We start from the raw sequence: 21,711 nt of genomic DNA on the forward strand, positions 1-21,711 counted from the left end.
TAGAACCCATAGTGTAAGTTGGCCAATGGATTGGCAGGGAAAGACCCCGGGTAATGTAAAGTTGTTAAAGTCATTTAGGAAATAGTTAGGATTGATGAACCTGTCGCACCATACGCAGCCACTTACCTGAGGTGATGATGATGACTCCACACCTGTGTTCCTTTGTTCTGTGTTGCAGGAAAGGAGAATTGCTGTGTGGATTTGTGAGACGCATCACGACGTGGTTGAGACATTGGGGTGATTCCATCTCTCCCTCCTTAGGAGGGACTGATGATGAATTGGTGATGGCAAATTTTGATGTTGAGTTGGAGATGGCAAATTTTGATGAGAGTTGGAAATGGCAAATTTGATTGGTTAGGAGGGAGAGAAGACGAATTTGGTTTATGGGAGGAACGGGGAAGACAGTAGGGACGTTTGTTGATGTGTAAAGTAGATGTTTATGGGTAGTGTTGTGTTGTGTGGATACAGTAAGGGGTAAGGGAGGGGCAATGTAGGTTACCTCGTGGGGGGGGGGGGGGGGGGCGTACGGTAGGAACGTACCTGTCTCACCTGGTTCCCATGTGCGCCTAGTGTGCATTACCTAATATTGCGTGCACTTTTGCGCCCTTACCACCTTACTCACTTGTTTTCTTTTGTCTCCCACCTCCGAGGATCTGGCTTTGGGGCAGAGAGAGAGGAGAGAGAGGTGCTGGCTCCGCAGTTGTGGGCCTGTACTTTCGCTGCTTGCTGCCTGGATCGATACACCATATGGACCGCAATTTTTGTGGCCGCCCACAATGGACCGCAGTTCTTTTGCGGGCAAGCACCACCCGTTGATGGACCTCTGGGTCAATGTGGCACCTATGCCATACAGGTGAACCACTTATAGTTGGCCCCCCTGACGGCCACAATTTAGAAATGGATGCGGTTGGCGCCTTTCTTTATTCCTAAAGAAGCCAGAAGGCCAAGAGAAGGCAAGACCAGCGGCAGAACATCGGCCGGCTGCGACACCACCGGTGACTATGAACACTTTATTGGTGCACCGGATGGTGCTGACTGTGTGTATGGGGTGGTGCTTTTGGTGCTTGGATGGGGTGCTCTGCACATTATTAAAGGCCTTAAGGCCACAGGGCACTCGTGGGTTGGTGTATCGATGCTGGCATGCCTGCTCTCTCTCTATGCATAACATCTGCATGTGTTCCTCAAAGAACAGGTCCTGGATCGTAGTGTAAATATCAGTCTTGTATAAATGATGCTCCCTACCGGCTGTATGTTTAGTTTGAGGATTCTTTCCGCGATTCGGTTATCCTGTGGGTGTGTTTCTGTGAGGAGAAGGGTGCAACGTCGCAGGGGGACATATTTACTCATTTGTGAACATCTGTAAAACTGTCGCACTCAGGGTTGAGTTAATAGTAGAGGGAACTACATCTGAGTGCCACACTAACGTAGGTAAAAATTTATCGGGTCGGGACGCCCCGAGGTAGAGAAGGGTGCAATGTTGCGGATATGAGATTGGCATCCATCCATATCCGCTTGTAAATATTCCCCTATTTCCTCCATACTTCCCAACTATCCCCAATCCCCCATTCCCTAGTCCCATTTTCTGTAAACAACACTCTGTAGACCCGACCTTCCCCTATTTCCCCCATTAAATGTCGCATCCAGGTCCACCGCATCTCACGTAGACAACTATAGGACATCTTGCTAGTTATTCTTAGTCTATGTCAGTTAAGGACTCGTTTCCATTAATTCTGACTCTTCGTTGCACCAGAATGTGATTGTATGGCACCGTTAGGAAGTTTAGGACCTCCCAATACCTCCCCGCAGCTCTTCCCCATGGTACAACAACAACAACAACAACAGCGGCGGCGGCGCGGGGAGTGTGCGTCCTCACTCCGGCTTGGTTGGTAGGGGGTGTTGAAAGGGCACCAAGCCTTTCCAACGAGCCGCCATCGAGCATGTGCTCGACGGGGTTACCACGTAGGGGCTCGCTGTCAGCTCCTCGTCAAGGGCGGAGCCCGGTAACCCCCCGCACCCAATAGAAGCGGCGGACCGATCCCATCTAGGGCGGAGCCAACGAGCCGAGGGCGTGTCACTCCCCGCTGAGCATGCGCAGGAAGAGGGAGGTGACGTCAGATGCGCCCTCAGCTTGGAGAGAGAAGGACGCCACCTCCGAGCGCTGCAATACCTCCCCGCATCTCTGGACCGGACCGTGTTTGATTCTGCCCCTGAGCCAAGGTGCACCTTGTGCTATTGACTGCCTGTCCTTCCCTGCCATCAATCCCTGTGTAAGTCAGTCTTGTTCCATTTGTCTGTGGTCTGTCTGGGATAGATAAGATTGTGTCTAAGTGCCTATCTCTTCTGTGCTTTACCTCTTACCTTGTAATCTACCCCTTTTCTCCACCACCAATTATATCCTCCTCCGGAGGTCTTGTGAACTGTACCCCTTGTGTCGTTTCATTTATCCCAGCCGTTGTGTCCTTTCCTTCATTGATTTAGCATAGCGCGACTTGGTCAACGTCGGGTGGAATCGGGTGAGTTGGGGTAATCGGGTAAACTGTGCGAACACGGCGGCCATTCCGCTCGGCCCATCATAACACCTTAAGCCGTGTCCGTAACAGTATGTATGTATGTATGTATGTGTATGTTCTAAGAACAGTATGAGACAGTACAAGTAGCGTTGACTTGGAAAATAATTTAAGGTCTACATCCCGGTGTACTGCATGAATGAACTCATTCAGATATCAGGAATGAACGTCATTTTGCCGCCCACAGCCGGAACACTACACCAACATCTACAAAGGTCCGCAGTGTGTGTAAAAACTGACTACACAGTGGAACAACCTGCATCTTCCACACCACTAAAAGACCTAATGCTATATGACCATATGTATAAGGACTTTACACACAGTGGAACAACTTGCGTTTTACTTCCTCGCCTCGTCCCGACAATCCATCCTTGCTGACCCAGAGTACGCGCCTTTTTGCCATTCCTCACCTCCTTCTTCACCCCGCGAAGAAGTCGCTCCCGATCTGACTCTTCATTCATGGCCGATGCTTCTCTGTTCTCTCCTTTGTCCCTTCGTTTTTCTCTCACCAATAGCCTGTGTAGATCGCTCGCTCGATTCGGTCTTATCTCGTTCTTCCCTTCTTCCTAGATCCGAGAGCCGAATACCGCGGTCACAATCACTCCTTCAAACTCCGGTCGCCACGCGAGCTTCGTGCTTTACCTGTCTCCGAGAGCCAGGATCATTATGTCTTTTAAATGATCGAAGCACTCCTTGGATGTGACTGAGTGACCGAAGATTCCCAAGGTCTTGCTCTGGTTCGTGCAGGGTCTCTTTTGGTGGAAGAGGAGGTGGAAGAACCACCAGTTGGTGGCGCTCTCCGCGGTGCTGAAGTGCTGCGTGGGCGGATTAACGTCATCCCAAAACCATGCATAAAGACCCAACCCAGAGCTGGGTCTCTCTCGACACGGCTACCTGAGCTCATCACGTTGGTATTTTTGATATATCCAATCCAAGACCTTTTCGATGTCACGAAATTGCGAAAGCTGTTATATTTAAAACAATCTATAAATGTGTTCGACGACGATTTGTACGCCTGATTCATCAAGAAAAACGAAACAAATAAACTTTAAAAATCCGAGCTTTTCCCAACTTAATATGATGGAAATGGATAAACTTAGAAAATTAAAACTGCAGTATCGTGAAATGATGAAGTAGAACAGCATTCGGTAGAGAGCATACCTCCACCAGGTATAAACAGTTTACGTTTTGTATATTCACTAATAGTCCGGATCTGGATTCGGACCTGAAGTGACATCGAATCGCCTTGTTGTTGTGGTATACCCAACTCATCTACCAAGTTTTGTCATAATCCGTCCACAACTTTTTGAAATATCATGCTATATATAGTTTTGGTCCTATCACTCAATGGTGAAGAATCACTTTAAATATATATATTTCTCGTATCCGTATCGGGATCTTCACCAAAATCTAATAATTTCACCCGTGTTACATACCCAACCGGTCCACCAAATTTCATCCAAATCCATCCACAACTTTTTGATATCCTGTTCACAGACAAAGGTGAAAACATAACCACCACCCACCTATGATGGCAGAGGTTAAAACCAGTCCTGCTAATCATAGGCGTCGTTTGATTTCTGTGTTTGGGGTAGCAAGGGCTTAATATTAATAATGGGTATTGGGGTGGCAAGGGCTTAATACTAATAATGGGTATTCGGGTGCCAAGGGCTTAATATTAATAATGGGTATTGGGGTGGCAAGGGCTTAATATTAATAAAGGGTATTGGGGTGGCAAGGGCTTAATATTAATAATGGGTAGTGGGGTGGCAAGGGCTTAATATTAATAATGGGTATTGGGGTGGCAAGGGCTTAATATTAATAATGGGTATTGGGGTGGCAAGGGCTTAATACTAATAATGGGTATTCGGGTGCCAAGGGCTTAATATTAATAATGGGTATTGGGGTGGCAAGGGCTTAATATTAATAAAGGGTATTGGGGTGGCAAGGGCTTAATATTAATAATGGGTAGTGGGGTGGCAAGGGCTTAATATTAATAATGGGTATTGGGGTGGCAAGGGCTTAATATTAATAATGGGTATTGGGGTGGCAAGGGCTTAATACTAATAATGGGTATTCGTGTGCCAAGGGCTTAATACTAATAATGGGTATTCGGGTGGCAAGGGCTTAATACTAATAATGGGTATTGGGGTGGCAAGGGCTTAATATTAATAATGCGTATTGGGGTGGCAAGGGCTTAATATTAATAATGGGTATTGGGGTGGCAAGGGCTTAATATTAATAATGCGTATTGGGGTGGCAAGGGCTTAATACTAATAATGGGTATTCGGGTGGCAAGGGCTTAATACTAATAATGGGTATTGGGGTGGCAAGGGCTTAATATTAATAATGCATATTGGGGTGGCAAGGGCTTAATACTAATAATGGGTATTGGGGTGGCAAGGGCTTAATATTAATAATGCGTATTGGGGTGGCAAGGGCTTAATACTAATAATGGGTATTCGGGTGGCAAGGGCTTAATACTAATAATGGGTATTGGGGTGGCAAGGGCTTAATATTAATAATGCGTATTGGGGTGGCAAGGGCTTAATATTAATAATGGGTATTGGGGTGGCAAGGGCTTAATATTAATAATGGGTATTGGGGTGGCAAGGGCTAATTAAGGCTAGGCAAGGCTAGGCTTAGTATTAAGGCTAGGCTTAATATTAATAATGGGTATTGGGGTGGCAAGGGCTTAATATTAATGATGGGTATTGGGGTGGCAAGGGCTTAATATTAATAATGGGTATTGGGGTGGCAAGGGCTTAATATTAATGATGGGTATTGGGGTGGCAAGGGCTTAATATTAATAATGGGTATTGGGGTGGCAAGGGCTTTATATTAATAATGGGTATTGGGGTGGCAAGGGCTTAATATTAATAATGGGTATTGGGGGTGGCAAGGGCTTAATATTAATAATGGGCATTGGGGGTGCCAAGGGCTTAATACTAATAATGGGTATTGGGGTGGCAAGGGCTTAATACTAATAATGGGTATTCGGGTGCCAAGGGCTTAATACTAATAATGGGTATTGGAGTGGCAAGGGCTTAATATTAATAATGGGTATTGGGGTGGCAAGGGCTTAATATTAATAATGCATATTGGGGTGGCAAGGGCTTAATATTAATAATGGGTATTGGGGTGGCAAGGGCTTAATATTAATAATGGGTATTGGGGTGGCAAGGGCTTAATATTAATAATGGGTATTGGGGTGGCAAGGGCTTAATATTAATAATGGGTATTGGGGTGGCAAGGGCTTAATATTAATCATGGGTATTGGGGTGGCAAGGGCTTAATAGTAATAATGGGTATTGGGGTGGCAAGGGCTTAATATTAATAATGGGTATTGGGGTGGCAAGGGCTTAATCTATCTATAATTCCAGTAATCTCTGTACGTCTGTACGTCTGTACGTTTGTCTGTGACCGCTGTTTCTCGACAACTACCGGTCCGATATACTTTAAACTTGCCAGGTATATTGCTGGGGACCCGAGGATGTGCCTTTTCAAGGTTTGAAATTAATCGGACAAGTACTTACCGAGCTATGGCGATTTAGCCGTTCGCCGTTCGCTTTGCCGTTGCGAATGGACCAAACCATTCATGTAAATAGAGGGGGGGGGGGTTCTGTGGTCGTTCGCTTTGGCTTTGCGAATGGACCAAACCATTCATGTAAATAGAGGGGGGGGGTTCTGTGGTCGTTCGCTTTGGCTTTGCGAATGGACCAAACCATTCATGTAAATAGAGGGGGGGGGGGGGTTCTGTGGTCGTTGCGAATGGACCAAACCATTGTTTTTTTTTTGCAGTTTTTTTTTTTTTGCAGTTTTTTTTTTTTTGCAAGGAACGGGCACCCACGTACGGGCACGTCCTAGCTTATATATAGTACGGGCATGCCCTAGTATTAATAATGGGTATTGGGGTGGCAAGGGCTTAATATTAATAATGGGTATTGGGGTGGCAAGGGCTTAATATTAATAATGGGTATTGGGGTGGCAAGGGCTTAATATTAATGATGGGTATTGGGGTGGCAAGGGCTTAATATTAATAATGGGTATTGGGGTGGCAAGGGCTTAATACTAATAATGGGTATTGGGGTGGCAAGGGCTTAATACTAATAATGGGTATTGGGGTGGCAAGGGCTTAATACTAATAATGGGTATTCGGGTGGCAAGGGCTTAATCTATCTATAATTCCAGTAATCTCTGTCTGTCTGTCTGTACGTCTGTACGTTTGTCTGTGACCGCTGTTTCTCGACAACCACGGGTCCGATATAATTTAAACTTGCCAGGTATATTGCTGGGGACCCGAGGATGTGCCTTTTCAAGGTTTCATATTAATCGGACAATTACTTACCGAGCTATGTCCAAAAAACGATTCAACCAATCAGAGAGCAGCGAACGATCGCGTGTGCCGAACGTGGCGGACACACTCTGCCTCGGATGGCACATTTGACAGCGTATTCATTTATTTCACGTTGGAAAACTATGTTGCCGTTAAACTATGTTTTAATAAAGTTTTAAAACTAATAAAAACGAATTTGCGATTCATTCGCTTTCCTGCGCGTTTGTGCACGCGATGGCGATTGCTTTACCAAACTCCGGAAGCCGTTCGCTTTGGACCAAACCATTTCATGTAAATAGAGGGGGGGGATTGTCACCGTACTCGCAAGCCGTTCGCTTTGGACCAAACCATTTCATGTAAATAGAGGGGGGGGATTGTCACCGTACTCGCAAGCCGTTCGCTTTGGACCAAACCATTGCATGTAAATAGAGGGGGGGATATACTTTTAGATATATATATAGTACGGGCATGCCCTAGTATTAATAATGGGTATTGGGGTGGCAAGGGCTTAATACTAATAATGGGTATTCGGTTGGCAAGGGCTTAATCTATCTATAATTCCAGTAATCTCTGTGTGTTTGTTTGTTTGTACGTTTGTACGTTTGTTTGTCTGTGACCGCTGTTTCTCGACAACCACGGGTCCGATATACTTTAAACTTGCCAGGTATATTGCTGGGGACCCGAGGATGTGCCTTTTCAAGGTTTCATATTAATCGGACAATTACTTACCGAGCTATGTCCAAAAAACGATTCAACCAATCAGAGAGCAGCGAGCTATCGCGTGTGCCGAACGTGGCGGACACACTCTGCCTCGGATGGCACATTTGAGAGCGTATTCATTTATTTCACGTTTGCAAACTATGTTGCCGCTATGTTGGCGTTAAACTATGTTTTAAAACTAATAAAAACCATTTCATCTAAATAGAGGGGGGGGGGGGGGGGGGGGGATTGTCACTGTACTCGCAAGCCGTTCGCCGTTCGCTTTGGCGTTGCGAATGGACCAACACATTTCATGAACCAAACCATTTCATGTAAAGCGTTCGCCGTTCGCTTTGGCGTTGCGAATGAACCAAAACATTTCATGAACCAAACCATTTCATGTAAATAGAGGGGGGGATATAATTTTAGATATAGATATAGTACGGGCATGCCCTAGTACTAATAATGGGTATTGGGGTGGCAAGGGCTTAATACTAATAATGGGTATTGGGGTGGCAAGGGCTTAATACTAATAATGGGTAGCTAGGTCTGACTTCCAAAATTACCATTTGTTGGTGTAGTTACAGTGTACGTGAAATCACAAATACAGTTTACGTTCATTATTGTTACTCACGTTTTAATACGGGATGTTTTTTAAATCTTAATTGTAAACAACTGAAAAAAATTAAGGTGGGGCATTGCCCCCTCCCAAGCATACCTCCCCGCCCCCAAACTCCGTCAGTGCCTGCTTGTGAAGGTTCGTATCGATCTTACGAACAGGTAGAACAATGAATGAAACCAACAGGGCGTTGATTGGGGTATGCGAATCGCCATGGGAAGCAAGGCGAAATTTAACTTGCTCTGATGAAGGGTTTAACGCACTGCGGTTATCATACCTCGATCAATGTCCCATTGAATTCATTTATAGAAATAAAATAACGCAGAAACTGCTCAGCAGCTCGGGCAACCATTTTGGCTGCAATTTGGAATCCTCTATGGATTAAACCGTTTCAACCTTCCTATTCGACATATGTAAAGGTCAATGGCCCCGAGGTATGCCCATTCACCTATAAGCTCTCTAGCCTGGGTTCGAATCCCAGCCCGGCTATAAACTACCATCCTGGTGTTTGCTTCCTGGCTTGACGTTCAGCATTTAAAAAAGGATCGAGCATGGAGAACCAACCATATGTTGGTAACCATAGCGCAGGCTTTTGTGAGCCCAATACCCTCCTGCGTTGAAGTTCCTTGTAACGAAACATATTATTATCATACTACCAATCAATGAATAAAAAGGACAGCTACACCGGAATCACGGAGACATTGAGAGTGGAAGAAAATTATGCACAGGAAATACAAATAACGACAACAATAGCATCCAGTGAGCGTAGGTGGAATGCTGGAGGAGTTCTCGCGAGGTTTGCAGTTCACGCGAGAATGGCAAGTCTCGCGAGGCGGCGTCTTTGTTCGAGGCGGAGCCTGGCCAGGCGGCCGGGCCGGGCCTTTGCTCCGGCCCAAAGTTCTCCTTTTCTTGGCCGCCTCGCCGATTGTTCAGTAAACCCACGTTGACTGATCTGTTTCTTTAAAGGAATATTTATTTATTGCTGACTTTTATTCTATCCTTCAGAGTTTGCTCGGTCAGAAACCAATAACGTTCTGGAATCTGGTCTCGGCTTAATTGATTTTGCTGTCCGTGATCCTTTGGATTTGATTGTCCTCCAGCCCTTCCTATCTGTCCTCTCTCCCTTGGTCTCTCGTTCTGCGGTCTGTCATTTTCCCCTTGATATTCCTCATCACACCAGTCTCAATCCTAAAGGCTAAACACCCCTCCTTCATTTTCCCCTTGTACAATATTTTATTTTTCTTATTTTAAATTTGACGCCTCGCTACCACCAACGCACTTCTTTCGAGGTTGATTCCTCCATTTATTCCCTGATCCCTCCATTTAGCTACACACCCCTGCGCATTTATTCCCTCCATCTCCCCTCGAATCTTCTTCATTTTCCCTCGGATCTCTATTTTTCCCCCGGATCCCCTACCTTTTATCCTTGGATCCCTCCTTTCATCCACGGGTCCCTCCTTTCATCCTCAGGTCCCTCCTTTATCCTCGGATAACTCCTTCCACCCTTGGATCCCTCCTTTCCCCTCCGGATCCCTCCTTTCCCTTCCGGATCTCTCATTTCCCTTCCGGATCCCTCCTTTTTCCACCTCGAATTTCCTCCTTTTCATCCACCCTCGGATCCCTCCCCCCCCAACCTCGGATTCCTCCTTCCCCCTCCCCCCCCCCCCCCACCTCGGAACCTCTTTTTCTCTCCATCCTCCTTTTCTCTCCATCTTCAGATCCCTCCTTTCCCGCCCCTTCGGATTCCTCCTCTGGCCTCTCGAATCCCACCTTTTCCCCTTCAGATTCCTCCCCCTCTCCTCCCCCCCCCCCCATCCTTGCATCCCTCCTTTCCCCTACCCTCGGATCCTTCCTTTTCCACCCACACTCAGATCTCTCCTTTCTCCCTCTCCACCCTGGTATTTTGAGCCTCCCCATCCCGAGACCCTGGTCCTTTGAGCCTCCATCTCCCTGATCCTGGTTCTTTGAGCCTCCATCTCCCTGATCTTGGTCCATTGAGCCTCCATCTCCCTGACCTCGGTCCATTGAGCCTCCATCTCCCTGACCTCTGTCCTTTGAGTCCCTTTTTCCATGACCACGGTTCTTTGAGTCCCCCTTCCTCCAGCCCTTGTGTTTTGATCCGCATCCTCCCCACCCCCCCACACACAGGTATTTTGAGTACTATACCCTCTTCCAGATATTTTGAGCCCCTTCCCCTTTCCAGGTACTTTGAACCACCCCTCATTCCCCTTTCCCAGATACTTTGAGCTCCTTCTTCCTCTCACGTACTTTAATCCTCTGACCACCATCCAACCCTGTCCCTTGAGTTCCCTTTCCTCTACCCTGCCCCTTAGTTTCCCATCCCCTCCATTAAGGCAATTTCCCCCAAATCCCATCCCTCAAGCCTCTCCTCCACTAATCCCATCTCTTGAGCCCTCTTCTGCCCAACCCTATTCATTGATCTCCCTTCACCCCAACGACAGCCCTTTTGTCCCCATTCCTCCACCAGCCCTTTTGTCCCCATTCCACCACCAGCCCTTCAGCTCACTTTCCCTCACTCTGGCCCTTGAGCCAAATTCCCCTCTTGAATTGGTCTTTTCCACAACCCCAGCACTTGAGCCCCCCTTTCCTCCACCCTGTCCCTTGAGCACCTCACCTCCTTCCTCCACCCTGCCCTTGAGCCGTTCTACCCACCATCTCTCCCTGCACCCTGTCCCTTGATCACCCTCTCCCTGTACCACCACTTGGGCCTCCTTGCCCCACCCACCCTGTTCCTTGAAGCATATTCCACCCAATCCTGCCCCTTGATCCTATTGTCTTCTCCACCCCACACCTTGAGCCTCGTCTCCCCACCCCCCACCTGACCCTTGAGCCTAGTTTCCTCCCCATTGGGCACTTGAGCCACCTTCCTCTTCACGCAGTTCCTGGAGCCTCCTTTCACCCCACCCTGTCCCTTAATTTTCCTCTTCCCCGCCTCCCACCCACTGTGTTCCTTGAGTCCCCTTTCTCCTTTTCCCACCCCTTGAGCCACCTTGCTTCCCCACCCTGTCCCTTGAATCTTGCTCGCAGTCCCTCCCATTGAACTCTTCCCCTCTCCCCCAGCCTTTACCTTGAGCCTCCCTGTCCTTTTAGCATTTAGCCCCCTCCCATTCCTCTCCAACCCATCCTTTTAGACTGATCGCGTTCCACCCGACCCCACACCACTACCACCACCATCGCCACCACCACTACCAACACCTATCCTTTGAACTTTCTTTTTCCTCTGATTCCTACTCACTTCTTCGCTCTGCTGGCGGGATGTAGTCCTAATCCCGTGGTTTCTGCCCTGGCCCCACACGCCCCCAATGCTGGGGCGCCTTGCCATGGCGTCCAGGCCACTGTCTGTTGCCCCACCACCTTCAGACTAGCCTATTTGGGTAGCCCCCGGCTCCCTTCCCAGCCAGCTAGGCCGGGGGGAGATCGGGGGCCAAATAGGAATTGTGAGAGAGAAAAAGGGGGAGAAGGACGGGGTCTCCTCGTCCCCGACATGGCCCTTTGCGGGCCAGCTGGTCAGCGGCCTGGACCAGGGACTGGACGTCTGATGGCATTCAGTGTAAATGGGAGTGGAGGAATTCCACACCATCATCACCATCACCACCATCACCATCAACAACAACAACAACAGCAACAAACTCCCCATCACCACCACCACCAACAACAGCAACATTCCCGTCAGACTGCAAACAATCTGCACTATGCTTCCCTCTATCATCACCATCATCATCAAACCCATCAGCACCACCACCAACAAGGTGGACAAGCTACGTCTGCCTCCGAGTCCAATCGCTCAAACGCAGCCACAACTGCCTTCTTTGGTGGTGGAAATTCGCAGCAGCAGCAGCAGCAGCAGCAGCAACCATCATCTGCCTCGCAAAGCAACCGGGGAGCCCCGGCGACTGTTGCAGAAGTTGAGCCAGACAGGCCCATTGGTTATGGGGCCTTTGGTGTGGTCTGGTAAGCCTTTCAATGTCGTTTCTTTACCGGTTCATTTAGTTGTTTTGTTTCTTCTGGAACTGACTTGCCAAATACTGTGTGCAGCCAAATACTGTTCTTGACCTTTTAACAAAGGTCATAAAAGCCTTGCAATGTCTTCGAGGCCTTTTCTTACCGAAGTGCCATGTTGTTTGTCGAAGTGCCATGTTGTTTGTCACCATCTTTATTGTAATGCAAACAATACCTTGGTTTTATTTGAAAACTGATTCTCATCATTCTCACCTGATTGTTATTATTAGTCCTCCAAGTCTGCTTCCATTCCCTTTAGCTGTACATTATGTAAGGGCTTTGTAAGCACCCAAACATCGTGGGCATTGGGTTGGCGAACAACGGCAGCACTGTTTGCATGTTGCAAGTTCCAAGCACAACTTTTCCCTCAGAAGAAACTCAGAAAAGTGAAATGCAAAACAAGAAATTAGCCTCACCCACAAAGGAGAGACTATTGGTGTGTATCCATGCATGTGTGTCCTTGTCTGCACACATCCTGTGTTGAGTGTGTGCACTATTGTGTGTGTGTCATTCATTGTTATCTCCATAATTCAGGTTTCATAAGGTGGAGCAGAGTCGTCCCAGGACTCAAGTATTCACCCCCATTTAGGTAAAGGATTATGATTAATGAACCAAGTTGTGAAGTTGTGGTGTTCTCAGTTTTTTTTTGTTCCAAGGGCTCTCTTCGGGATCACCCCGGACAGCCTCCAACTGTAGTTTGTTTGTGGTAATGTTCCCAGGGATGGTTTGTAGGATCTTTGTGAGGTTCTTCTTTATCATTTCCGTTGCTCCAATTATCACTGGTACAATTTCAGTGCTTTTCAGCATCCAGGATCTTTTCACTTCTATCTTGAGTCTTGATATTTGGTCATTTTCTTGATTTCTGTGTTATTTAGGCCAAAATCAATGTGTACTGAAACCCCAATAGCAATACCTTCTTTACCTTTTTGTATCTGACTCCTATATGTCCAGTAGCAGTGCTTTGTTTTTTTATATTCATGCTGGATGGGATCATCAGGTCATAGGTCATGGCATTATGTCATGGCATCAGGTCATGGCATTATGTCATTCTTTTCAATTATTGCTTTTGTTTCATGTTTCCATGAGTTTTGTGGACCTGGGACATTGAATTTTTTTGCAGATGTGCCAGTGGATTACTCTACATACCTTGTTGTGCCTTTTTGTGTACAACTGTTCTGAGTTTTTGTTTTTTTTACATCCCGATAGAAGGTGGCTTGGACCTTCTGTTTCTACCTTGCAAAACCTACACCTGTCCAATTGACTAGGTCCTGCCATCTTCTTAAAGCCATTTGTGTAGTGTCCTTGGTGTTGGGCATTTATGATGATTTTCTCCTTCCCAATTATTTTAGCTGACCTCTTCTTAGCCATTCCTGTGATCCTTCTTTGTCTATCCCCAATCTGTCCAACTCTTCTTTTTTTATATTTCCCTGCTCTTTTGTATTTCTCCCAGTGTCACTATATTGGTATTTCATCTTGTATTTTTCTTTCGTCTTTTTTGCAATAATTTGGGTTGTATTTGTTGCTGTTTCGGTTTGGTGCGTAACATCTTCTATTTGCACCTGTTTTTGGAAGGTTTTTGCAAGGTGAGTGAGAGATACCTTTTCTGGTTTGTTGTGTTCATGCTTGTACACAAATTGTATTTGGGTAGTCTGTTCAACGTTTCACATACTCTGCTAATCCGAGTTAGTCATTGCTCTGTGCACTTGATTGAGTTTCATCAGGCCGCCACCTACTTCTTTCTTCGGCAGGTACATTCTTGGGTTGCACTGATTTTGTGGATGGGGAGGAATTTCCTTGTTTTGATTTCTAATTTATTGATATCCACTTGTGGCCATTTTACTATTCCGCAACTGTATTGGAACACCAGTACTGCTACTTGGTTTATGGGTTTGATTTTGTTTCCTGGGGAGCGTTATGTTTTCAGGATCGGTCTCATTCTCTGCAAGTATTCTTTGGTAATTGTTGTGCGCATTTTTTCAATGCCATATTTGGTGGCCCTCTTCTACTCCACAACAATTGTAAGATGGTTCGTTGTCTAGCTCCTGTATTGTTGTATCGTGGTCGATTTTTACGTTACCCATTTTTGTTGGTCTACTTTGCACGAATGTGCTCTTGGCACACTTGTCTAGGCCAAATATCATTTGGATGTCGTTGGAGTACTGTTTCACTAATATGAGTTGTTCTGCCAATTTTTCGTTGTTCGATGCAAGGAGTTTTTTTTTTTTTTTAATCATCCATGTACAGTAGATGTGTCACCTTCCTTGTTTCTTTGGACGTTATTTTATTGGATGTTAGGATGTATCCGTGTTCTTGCTCATTAATAAGGTTGCTTAGTGGATTCAGAGCAACGCAAAATAAAAGCGGGAAAGGCTGTCTCCTTGGAAGATCCCGCATCGTATCTTCACTCCTGCTATTTTGATCTTTCCTTCCGAATGCTGAAGGATTGCTGTGGTATTCCATAGATCCATGGCTTTCACAATCAGCTTGATTATTTGGGGATTTATCTTGTACATTTGCTTGCACTTTATCCATGAATGTGGGACGCTGGCAAAAGCTTCTTTTATAGTCTATCCAGGCTGTGGACAGTTCGGTTTTCTCGTATAGCAGATTTCGAGTATGGCCTTATTTAGTAGTAAGTCTTATATTGTTCTGTAGCATCCACTCTTACAAGCCTTCTGTTCTGCCTCTCGGCCTCCTTGTTGTGTTAGGTGTGGTACATAATGTCTGTGATGATTCCTGTTTATAGTTTGTATGGTATTGGCTGGTATTTTTGAGGTAGTTTGGTTTCTTCAGGTTTTGGGATGAGGAATGTGTTACTTTTTGTGAGCCAATGATCCATTTCGTGATCCCCTAGGGCCTAGGACAAGTTAATTGAATGCTTCAGCATAGTGAAGGTCGAAAGCATCAAATTGCTTTATTCAGACGTTTAGGATCCCATCTGGGATAGGGCTTTTGACGTTTCGCCATCTTTGCAAGTTGTTGTCTTATCGTTTCTGCATCAATTATTTCTGGGGGCATTTACTCGATATTGCTTCTTCTCGAATGTGTGTGTCCATATATTTGTGTTTGTGTGTGTGTCCCTATATTTGTATTTTTGTGTGTGTCCCTATATTTGTGTGTGTGTCCCTATATTTGTGTTTGTGTGTGTGTCCCTATATTTGTGTTTGTGTGTGTGTCCCTATATTTGTGTTTGTGTGTGTGTCCCTATATTTGTGTGTGTGTCCCTATATTTGTGTGTGTGTGTGTGTGCCCTATATTTGTGTGTGTGTGTCCCTATATTTGTGTGTGTGTGTGTGTGTGTGTGTGTGTGTGTCCCTATATTTGTGTGTGTGTGTGTGTGTGTGTGTGTGTGTCCCTATATTTGTGTGTGTGTGTGTGTGTGTGTCCCTATATTTGTGTGTGTGTGTGTGTGTCCCTATATTTGTGTGTGTCCGTTCCTATATTTGTGTGTGTGTATGTGTGTGTGTCGCTACATTTGTGTGTGTGTGTCCCTATATTTGTGTGTGTGTGTGTCCCTATATTTGTGTGTGTGTGTGTGTGTGTGTGTGTGTGTGTGTGTGTGTGTGTGTGTGTGTGTGTGTGTGTGTGTGTGTGTGTGTGTGTGTGTGTGTCCCTATATTTGTGCGAGTGTCTGTGCAACGGTGCATATGCTCCCTCCCTCCTCACCACCCTCTCCCCTCCTGCCTCGGTGTGTGCAGCCTTCCCAACCGTTGTTGTGTCCCACCGCCTCTGTGCTGTGCGTACATCCCACCTCTGTGCGTACACCCCACCTCTGTGCGTACACCCCACCTCTGTGCGTATACCCATCCCACCCCCAAGCCCCTGCGTGTGCCCCTCTGTGTGACACATATGTGTGAGCATGTGTCGTGTCTGTCCGATTGTACATTTTCAAGTGTACTGAAATTTATATACCCCGGTGAGGCTCTGCATTATTAAATTCATAGTCTTCTTTTGCATTTGTATTTGGCTTCTCTGACGTCAATGTCGTGCGTTACTTGAGACAGTGATCAGATCCCCTAGACAGGAAGTGGTATTTTAAGGATGTGCCAGGATATCTGTAAGTTTTGTGTAATGCAGAACGTTAGCTTGGTTGGAAATCTGGTTTGATGCCACTGTGGTGTGTGTATACACTGAGAGAGTTGGGAGGCCGTTGGTGTTACTTTTTCTGCGTTTGCTTTGACTGGCAAGTGTGGAAAAAGGCAGAGAAAGCAGAGGCTGCCACGGCTTTTCATGCTTGATTAGCCAGTGAGAATTCTCAGAGCACTGGCCGAGAGCGAGAGCACTTTGGCAAGGCTGTCCGCCTGCTAATCACATAGGGCTTACAAAGGAATGCCATTGCATATGGCCGCATTCCCCTGCCCTCTGTCCCCTTGGTTTTTAAAGGGTGTCTGGTCTGCCATTGCCTTTATGCTTGACAAGGAACAGGTCCCATTGCAGTGATTTAAAAAAATTGCACACCATGAACACTTAGGGTTTTCAAACAGTCCAAATGGAACCAATTTTGTCGTCTTTCCCCGCCCCACCTCCCCCTTGCTTCAATGTCCGCATATTATTCCCACTTTGTAGTGTCAGTCAGGGAGAACGTTTCTGACTGAATTCTTTCTTGAACTAGGCGTCCTGGCCTGGGGTACGATTGGCAGAAACTTGCAAAAGCAGAAACTTTCTGAGCTTGGCCCCTTTGGTTCAATTTCAACCATGTGGTATTACAGTATACTGCTACATGGTACAAGTTCCATTGCAAGGTGTGAGGTACAGCAAGTTCTGAACGTTCAGTATTTTATCTTCTTTTGTGTTTCTGTTCCATTAGGGAACAGCTTTTTATTCTGAAGCTGGCTCATATCACGTACATGTTAACTCTATCTGCATAAAAAGAATAAAAAATTTTTTGTATACAAGATCGAGGCTCGTGAAAGAGCTAACATTAATCACACAGAAAGACAAACCAACAAATAAAACATATAACATGGGGAGCGGTAGACAAGATGGGGAGAGAGGGGAAGGAAACAAAACACAACATTTGAGAGCAGGGACATCGAGAGATCTGTGGGAGGGAGAGGGCATGGGAAGGGGGGTGGGAGAGGTATAAAACATATGAACACTGCAAGGACTTCCAAGAAAGAAGTTGGAATTTCAAACAAAGTGGATCTGGGGTGAATTAGCGGGGGTAGAAAAGATCAAGGTTTTGGATGGGGGAAGATGAGAGATGGTGGTGAACAGCTGTTTTAAAGACCTGGAGGGGGGAGTGGGATTGAAGGGAGAGTGGGAGTTTGTTCCAGAGGCGGGAGAAAAGGAATGAAAGAGTGAAGGTGAACAGAGAGTTTTGATTTCGGCAGTTTAACCATCAGAGGGTTGCTGGCAGATCTTGTGCGACCTGTAGGAATATTTGGGGGACAAAGCACAGAGAGAGCTGGGGGAGCAAGGTCGGAGAGGAGTCGGTAGAAGACAGAAAGACCACCAACCTGCCTGCGGTGAGTGAGTGAAAGGCCCTCAGAGTTAGCTTCATCGCGGTAGATTCCAATGATTCTGAAAGCTTTGGTTTCAACATCGTGAAGCCGAGCTACGTGTGAGGCAGGAGCACCGGCATAGGGGAGAACAGTATTCCATTGAGCTGCGGATGAAAGCCTTGTATGGGGTGAGGAGCTCAGGTGTGCCAAGGAAAGACTTCACACGATGGAGGATTCCCAGTCGGCGACTGGCTTTGGAGGCCAGGTTGGAAATGTGGTTTTCTCAAGAAAGATCATGGCAGATAGTGAGACACAAAAGCTTGAGCGACAGAACCTCTTGGAGAGGATTGTTGAGAAAGTAGATGGGAGGGTTGTCCAGTCGGTCTTTTCGGAGAGACATCGTATATTTTCAGATGTTGAATATTCATTATGTTTAAATGGTACAGGGTGTCTCAGTTAAGACTGGACAACATGTATTTTAAACATTACAAAACGATGCCAATTTCAATAAATCTGAACCCTCACTATAATTCACGGACCTGCATTTGTTTGTTTGTCGCGCTACTCCTACAGTTTTGGGCCCATTACATCCAGACTTGCTACATAGTATCAGCATGACCCCAATTAGTGTATAAGGGTGTTTTTATCCTTGCCCATTGTCTTGGGGGAGCGGGCGTGGGGTGGGTGGGGGGGGAGGACGGATGGATGGACACCAATTCTCTTTGTAAATGTGTATCATGTAGTGCCACATTTAGGTGGGAGAGGGTATTACAAGTCCCCACCCTTTACATTACAGTATTACTCACACCACGTTTTACAGGGCAGTGAGGTGTTTTGAATTTTAAGCATCAGGCATGTTTTTGCTTCATGCACGTAAACCGGGTTATTGTTTTTATTTTCGAGAGCGATTGAGGCAGTTGTCAGTTGCCTATAAAACCACCGTTTAGAGGCCATTTTTCCCCGCAAAGCGGGGGTTGGCCTTTTCGGGGACCGTGGTAGTTGTTGTTTTTTTTTGGTCCCCTTTTTGAAGCAATGTTTTACGGCCGGATGCCCTTCCTGACGCCAACCCTTTTTGCCGCCTTCAACGACAAACAGGGAATTACCAGTGAACTGGTACTCAATTAGCCGACCTCGGAAGGATGACAGGCTGAGTCAACCCCCCTGGCATTAATTCGGCGATCGACCGGGATTCGAACCCAGGATCCTAGGATCCTAAGCCGGCACCCTAGCCGCTAGCCCAACACCAGGGATGTCAGTTGCCTATACACCGTCCAAATAAAGGAATGTGTCAGAAGAACTTGTTGCATGCTTGGAACAACATCGCCCATAGGGTGTGTACTCTGTGACTAGATGTAAACTACAGACCCTAGCATTTGATTTTGCTTGTTCTCATTCTTGCTGCATCTTTTCTCTCTCTCTTTCTCTCTCTCTCTCTCTTTCTCTCTCTCTCTCTGTCTCTGTCTCTGTCTCTGTCTCTGTCTCTGTCTCTGTCTCTCTGTTGATGAAATTCTGATAACTTACAATATTCTTTTCTCTTTTTGTAATGGCTTGAATTATTCTCACCTTGTGCTGTGAGTCGGGGGTGGGTGGAGAAATGTTCTGATCTAAGTATTTCTGGAACAGGCTGACCAGGCCTGGCATTTGATTGTGGCAGGAATTTGCAATTTGTGCAGGGTACCAGCGGGAACTCGCCCAACTCTTCGGTCGAGACACCGTGGGATATTTAACATCAACCAACTCTCCCATTGCTTGCTGACGGGTCTTCAGACTCTATGTCCTTCTGATTGACACCACACACATTGATGCCTCACCTTTGGTGCAAAACACCTGGGTGAAAGTTTATAGCTAACCCGGGATTCATACCTCGGGTAAACTTGGCAAAGCCGAGTAATGCATACCTCAAAGTTATCCTGCCAACCCTATGATAATATACAATCCAAAACGGGAATTTCAAATTGAAGCTTGGTTTGAAGAAATCCTCTGTTGTGACTGCTAAGTACTGGTCCAGGTAGGAATATCTAATAAATGAGTCCGTACCATCTGAAAGCACATCTTGAAAAATTGGTCATAATACCATTGAATATGGCTTGCCATTTCCATTGGTAGATGTTGAAGATCCCACAGTGTTCTTCACAAATAGTAGGAGAGTTATTGTGGGCATGCTAACCAAATGACAAATTCCTACCTTGACTGACTGGAAGGCAATGGCAAACCACCCATCCAGTGATCATAACCATACCACCCAGCATAATGTCATGCCACGAGACTGCTTTAGTGGCATTGACGGTCTGTCTCAAGTCTGGTACATTGATGAGGATAAAAAATCAGATGGACTAATTTCCTTATACGTCTTGATACAATAAGCCCACGCGTCTCGTGAAGCGCTCCAGCCAACACTGCACACCACGGAGGTAGTTGCACAAGTCGCCAGATCTTTTGCAGCATCTCCATAAAAGTCGAGACAGCGGAACTCTTGGTTGCTGAACATGTCAACGACCTCAGTTCATCTGATATTGAAAAGCAAAGCTGCATTGAAAAGCTGCAAAACAAGTTTCACACTCACCACTGGATGGCTGAGGCAGACCAAGCTGCTTGACAATTATTTGCTCATGTAATGCTGGAGACATTGAAACAAGATGATGCTCTTGGTTATTGAGAAGGCAAATTTTCATTTGGATTGCAGTGTTGCTGAAAAGGTTCATTCTTTCTTGAGAAAATGCAACCAGGTATGGTCTCTTACTTCATACGATGCAAGCAAGAGGAAAGTTATCCAAGAAAATGGTGGACATGTAGATTTAACTTGCAAACCATTGATTCACTTTAGGGGACACAAATAAATGATCAACCCTGTTGGTGATTCATGCCTATTTTAATTTAAATCATATTACATTCATATTAGTTGTTTAATAAGTCAGGAGTTCAGTCTAATATAGTACACCCTGTACATTTGCAATGTTGAAATGATCTTTGTAGATGCTTCGGTGAATGTCTGCAGAATTGTTTCTCCCATTGGAGTTGTGTTTGGAGGTTGCGGTGATGAAACAATGCAGGTTCTCTTGGGTTAAGTTCGGAAGCATTTGGGTTGGATGCATTATGTAGTTCTTAAAAATACTCAAATCAATAATCTTAAAAATACTCAGATCCACTTTTTTGAAATATCGACTTCTTTCCTTGAAGTCCTAGCAGTGTCCATGTGTTTTATACTTCTCCCACCCCCCCCCCCCCTTCCCACGCCTCCTCCCCCCCAAGCCCTCTACCTCCCACAGATCTCCCGATGTCCCTGTTCTTAAATGTTGTACTTGTGTGCTTCCCCCTCTCTCCCCATCTTGTCTCCCGCTCCCTTTATTTAGTCTTATGTGTCCGTTTTTTTTTTTGGTCGTTAATGTTAGCTCTTACATGAGCCTCGATCTTGTATACAAAAAAAAAGAAGTTATTCTCTCCTCTTCCACACCACGACCCTTTCTTGCCCTCTGCCATTTTCCCTCTTTACGTTTGTTTCTATCGGGAAGGATGTGGATGAGCTTGTTCTTTTGTTACATGCAACACGGCATGGCCCACCATGATAGACAAAGCAGCAACCGATTATGGGATTTGAATCGGATCACTGCATTTCGAGACCAGAGCTGGGGAAGAAATAACAAAAAGGTGATCCACTCTCCATCAATCTGCTGTGGGGTTTTCTGGAAGAATCATCCCATGCACGTTACACTGTGAATCTGGGCACGAGTTGTGCAGGAGCCTGGAGGCTACTTTGATTCACTCTGTACTTTTAAAACATTATTTATATATTTACTTTTGCTTCACTGATTTATAGGAGGGTGAGTAAGAGGAGGTGGGAAGTCTGAAAATAGGAGTGTTGGAGGCAGACTGAAGGGGAGTGAAGAGTGATTGGAAGAATGGTGGAGTGTGAAAGAGACTGAGAAAATATAATGAAGGAAAGGTCGCCCTTACAGTCATAAGGAATTGTCCTCACACATGACACATGTGCACCCAATTTGAACTCGTTTATTAGTGTGGCTTAGAACA

General features: G+C 45.9%; 1 protein-coding gene across 4 annotated transcripts in view; it reads left to right on the forward strand.

The window, feature by feature from the left end:
• Positions 1–11,576: 11,576 nt before the first annotated feature.
• NLK (nemo like kinase) overlaps positions 11,577–21,711 on the forward strand; it is a 70,632-nt gene continuing 60,497 nt past the window's right edge. For all 4 annotated transcript variants that reach the window (XR_013623838.1, XM_068102231.2, XM_068102232.2 and 1 more), the window contains exon 1: positions 11,577–12,193. Coding sequence is in view for 3 of the 4 variants with exons in the window: in XM_068102231.2 (XP_067958332.2) it covers positions 11,727–12,193 (467 nt within the window). In the remaining variant the exon portion in view is untranslated. The remainder of the gene's footprint in view (positions 12,194–21,711) is intronic.

Source organism: Myxine glutinosa, chromosome 6 (genome assembly GCF_964187855.1).
Source record: "Myxine glutinosa chromosome 6, kmMyxGlut1.1, whole genome shotgun sequence".
Lineage (NCBI taxonomy): Eukaryota > Metazoa > Chordata > Myxini > Myxiniformes > Myxinidae > Myxine > Myxine glutinosa.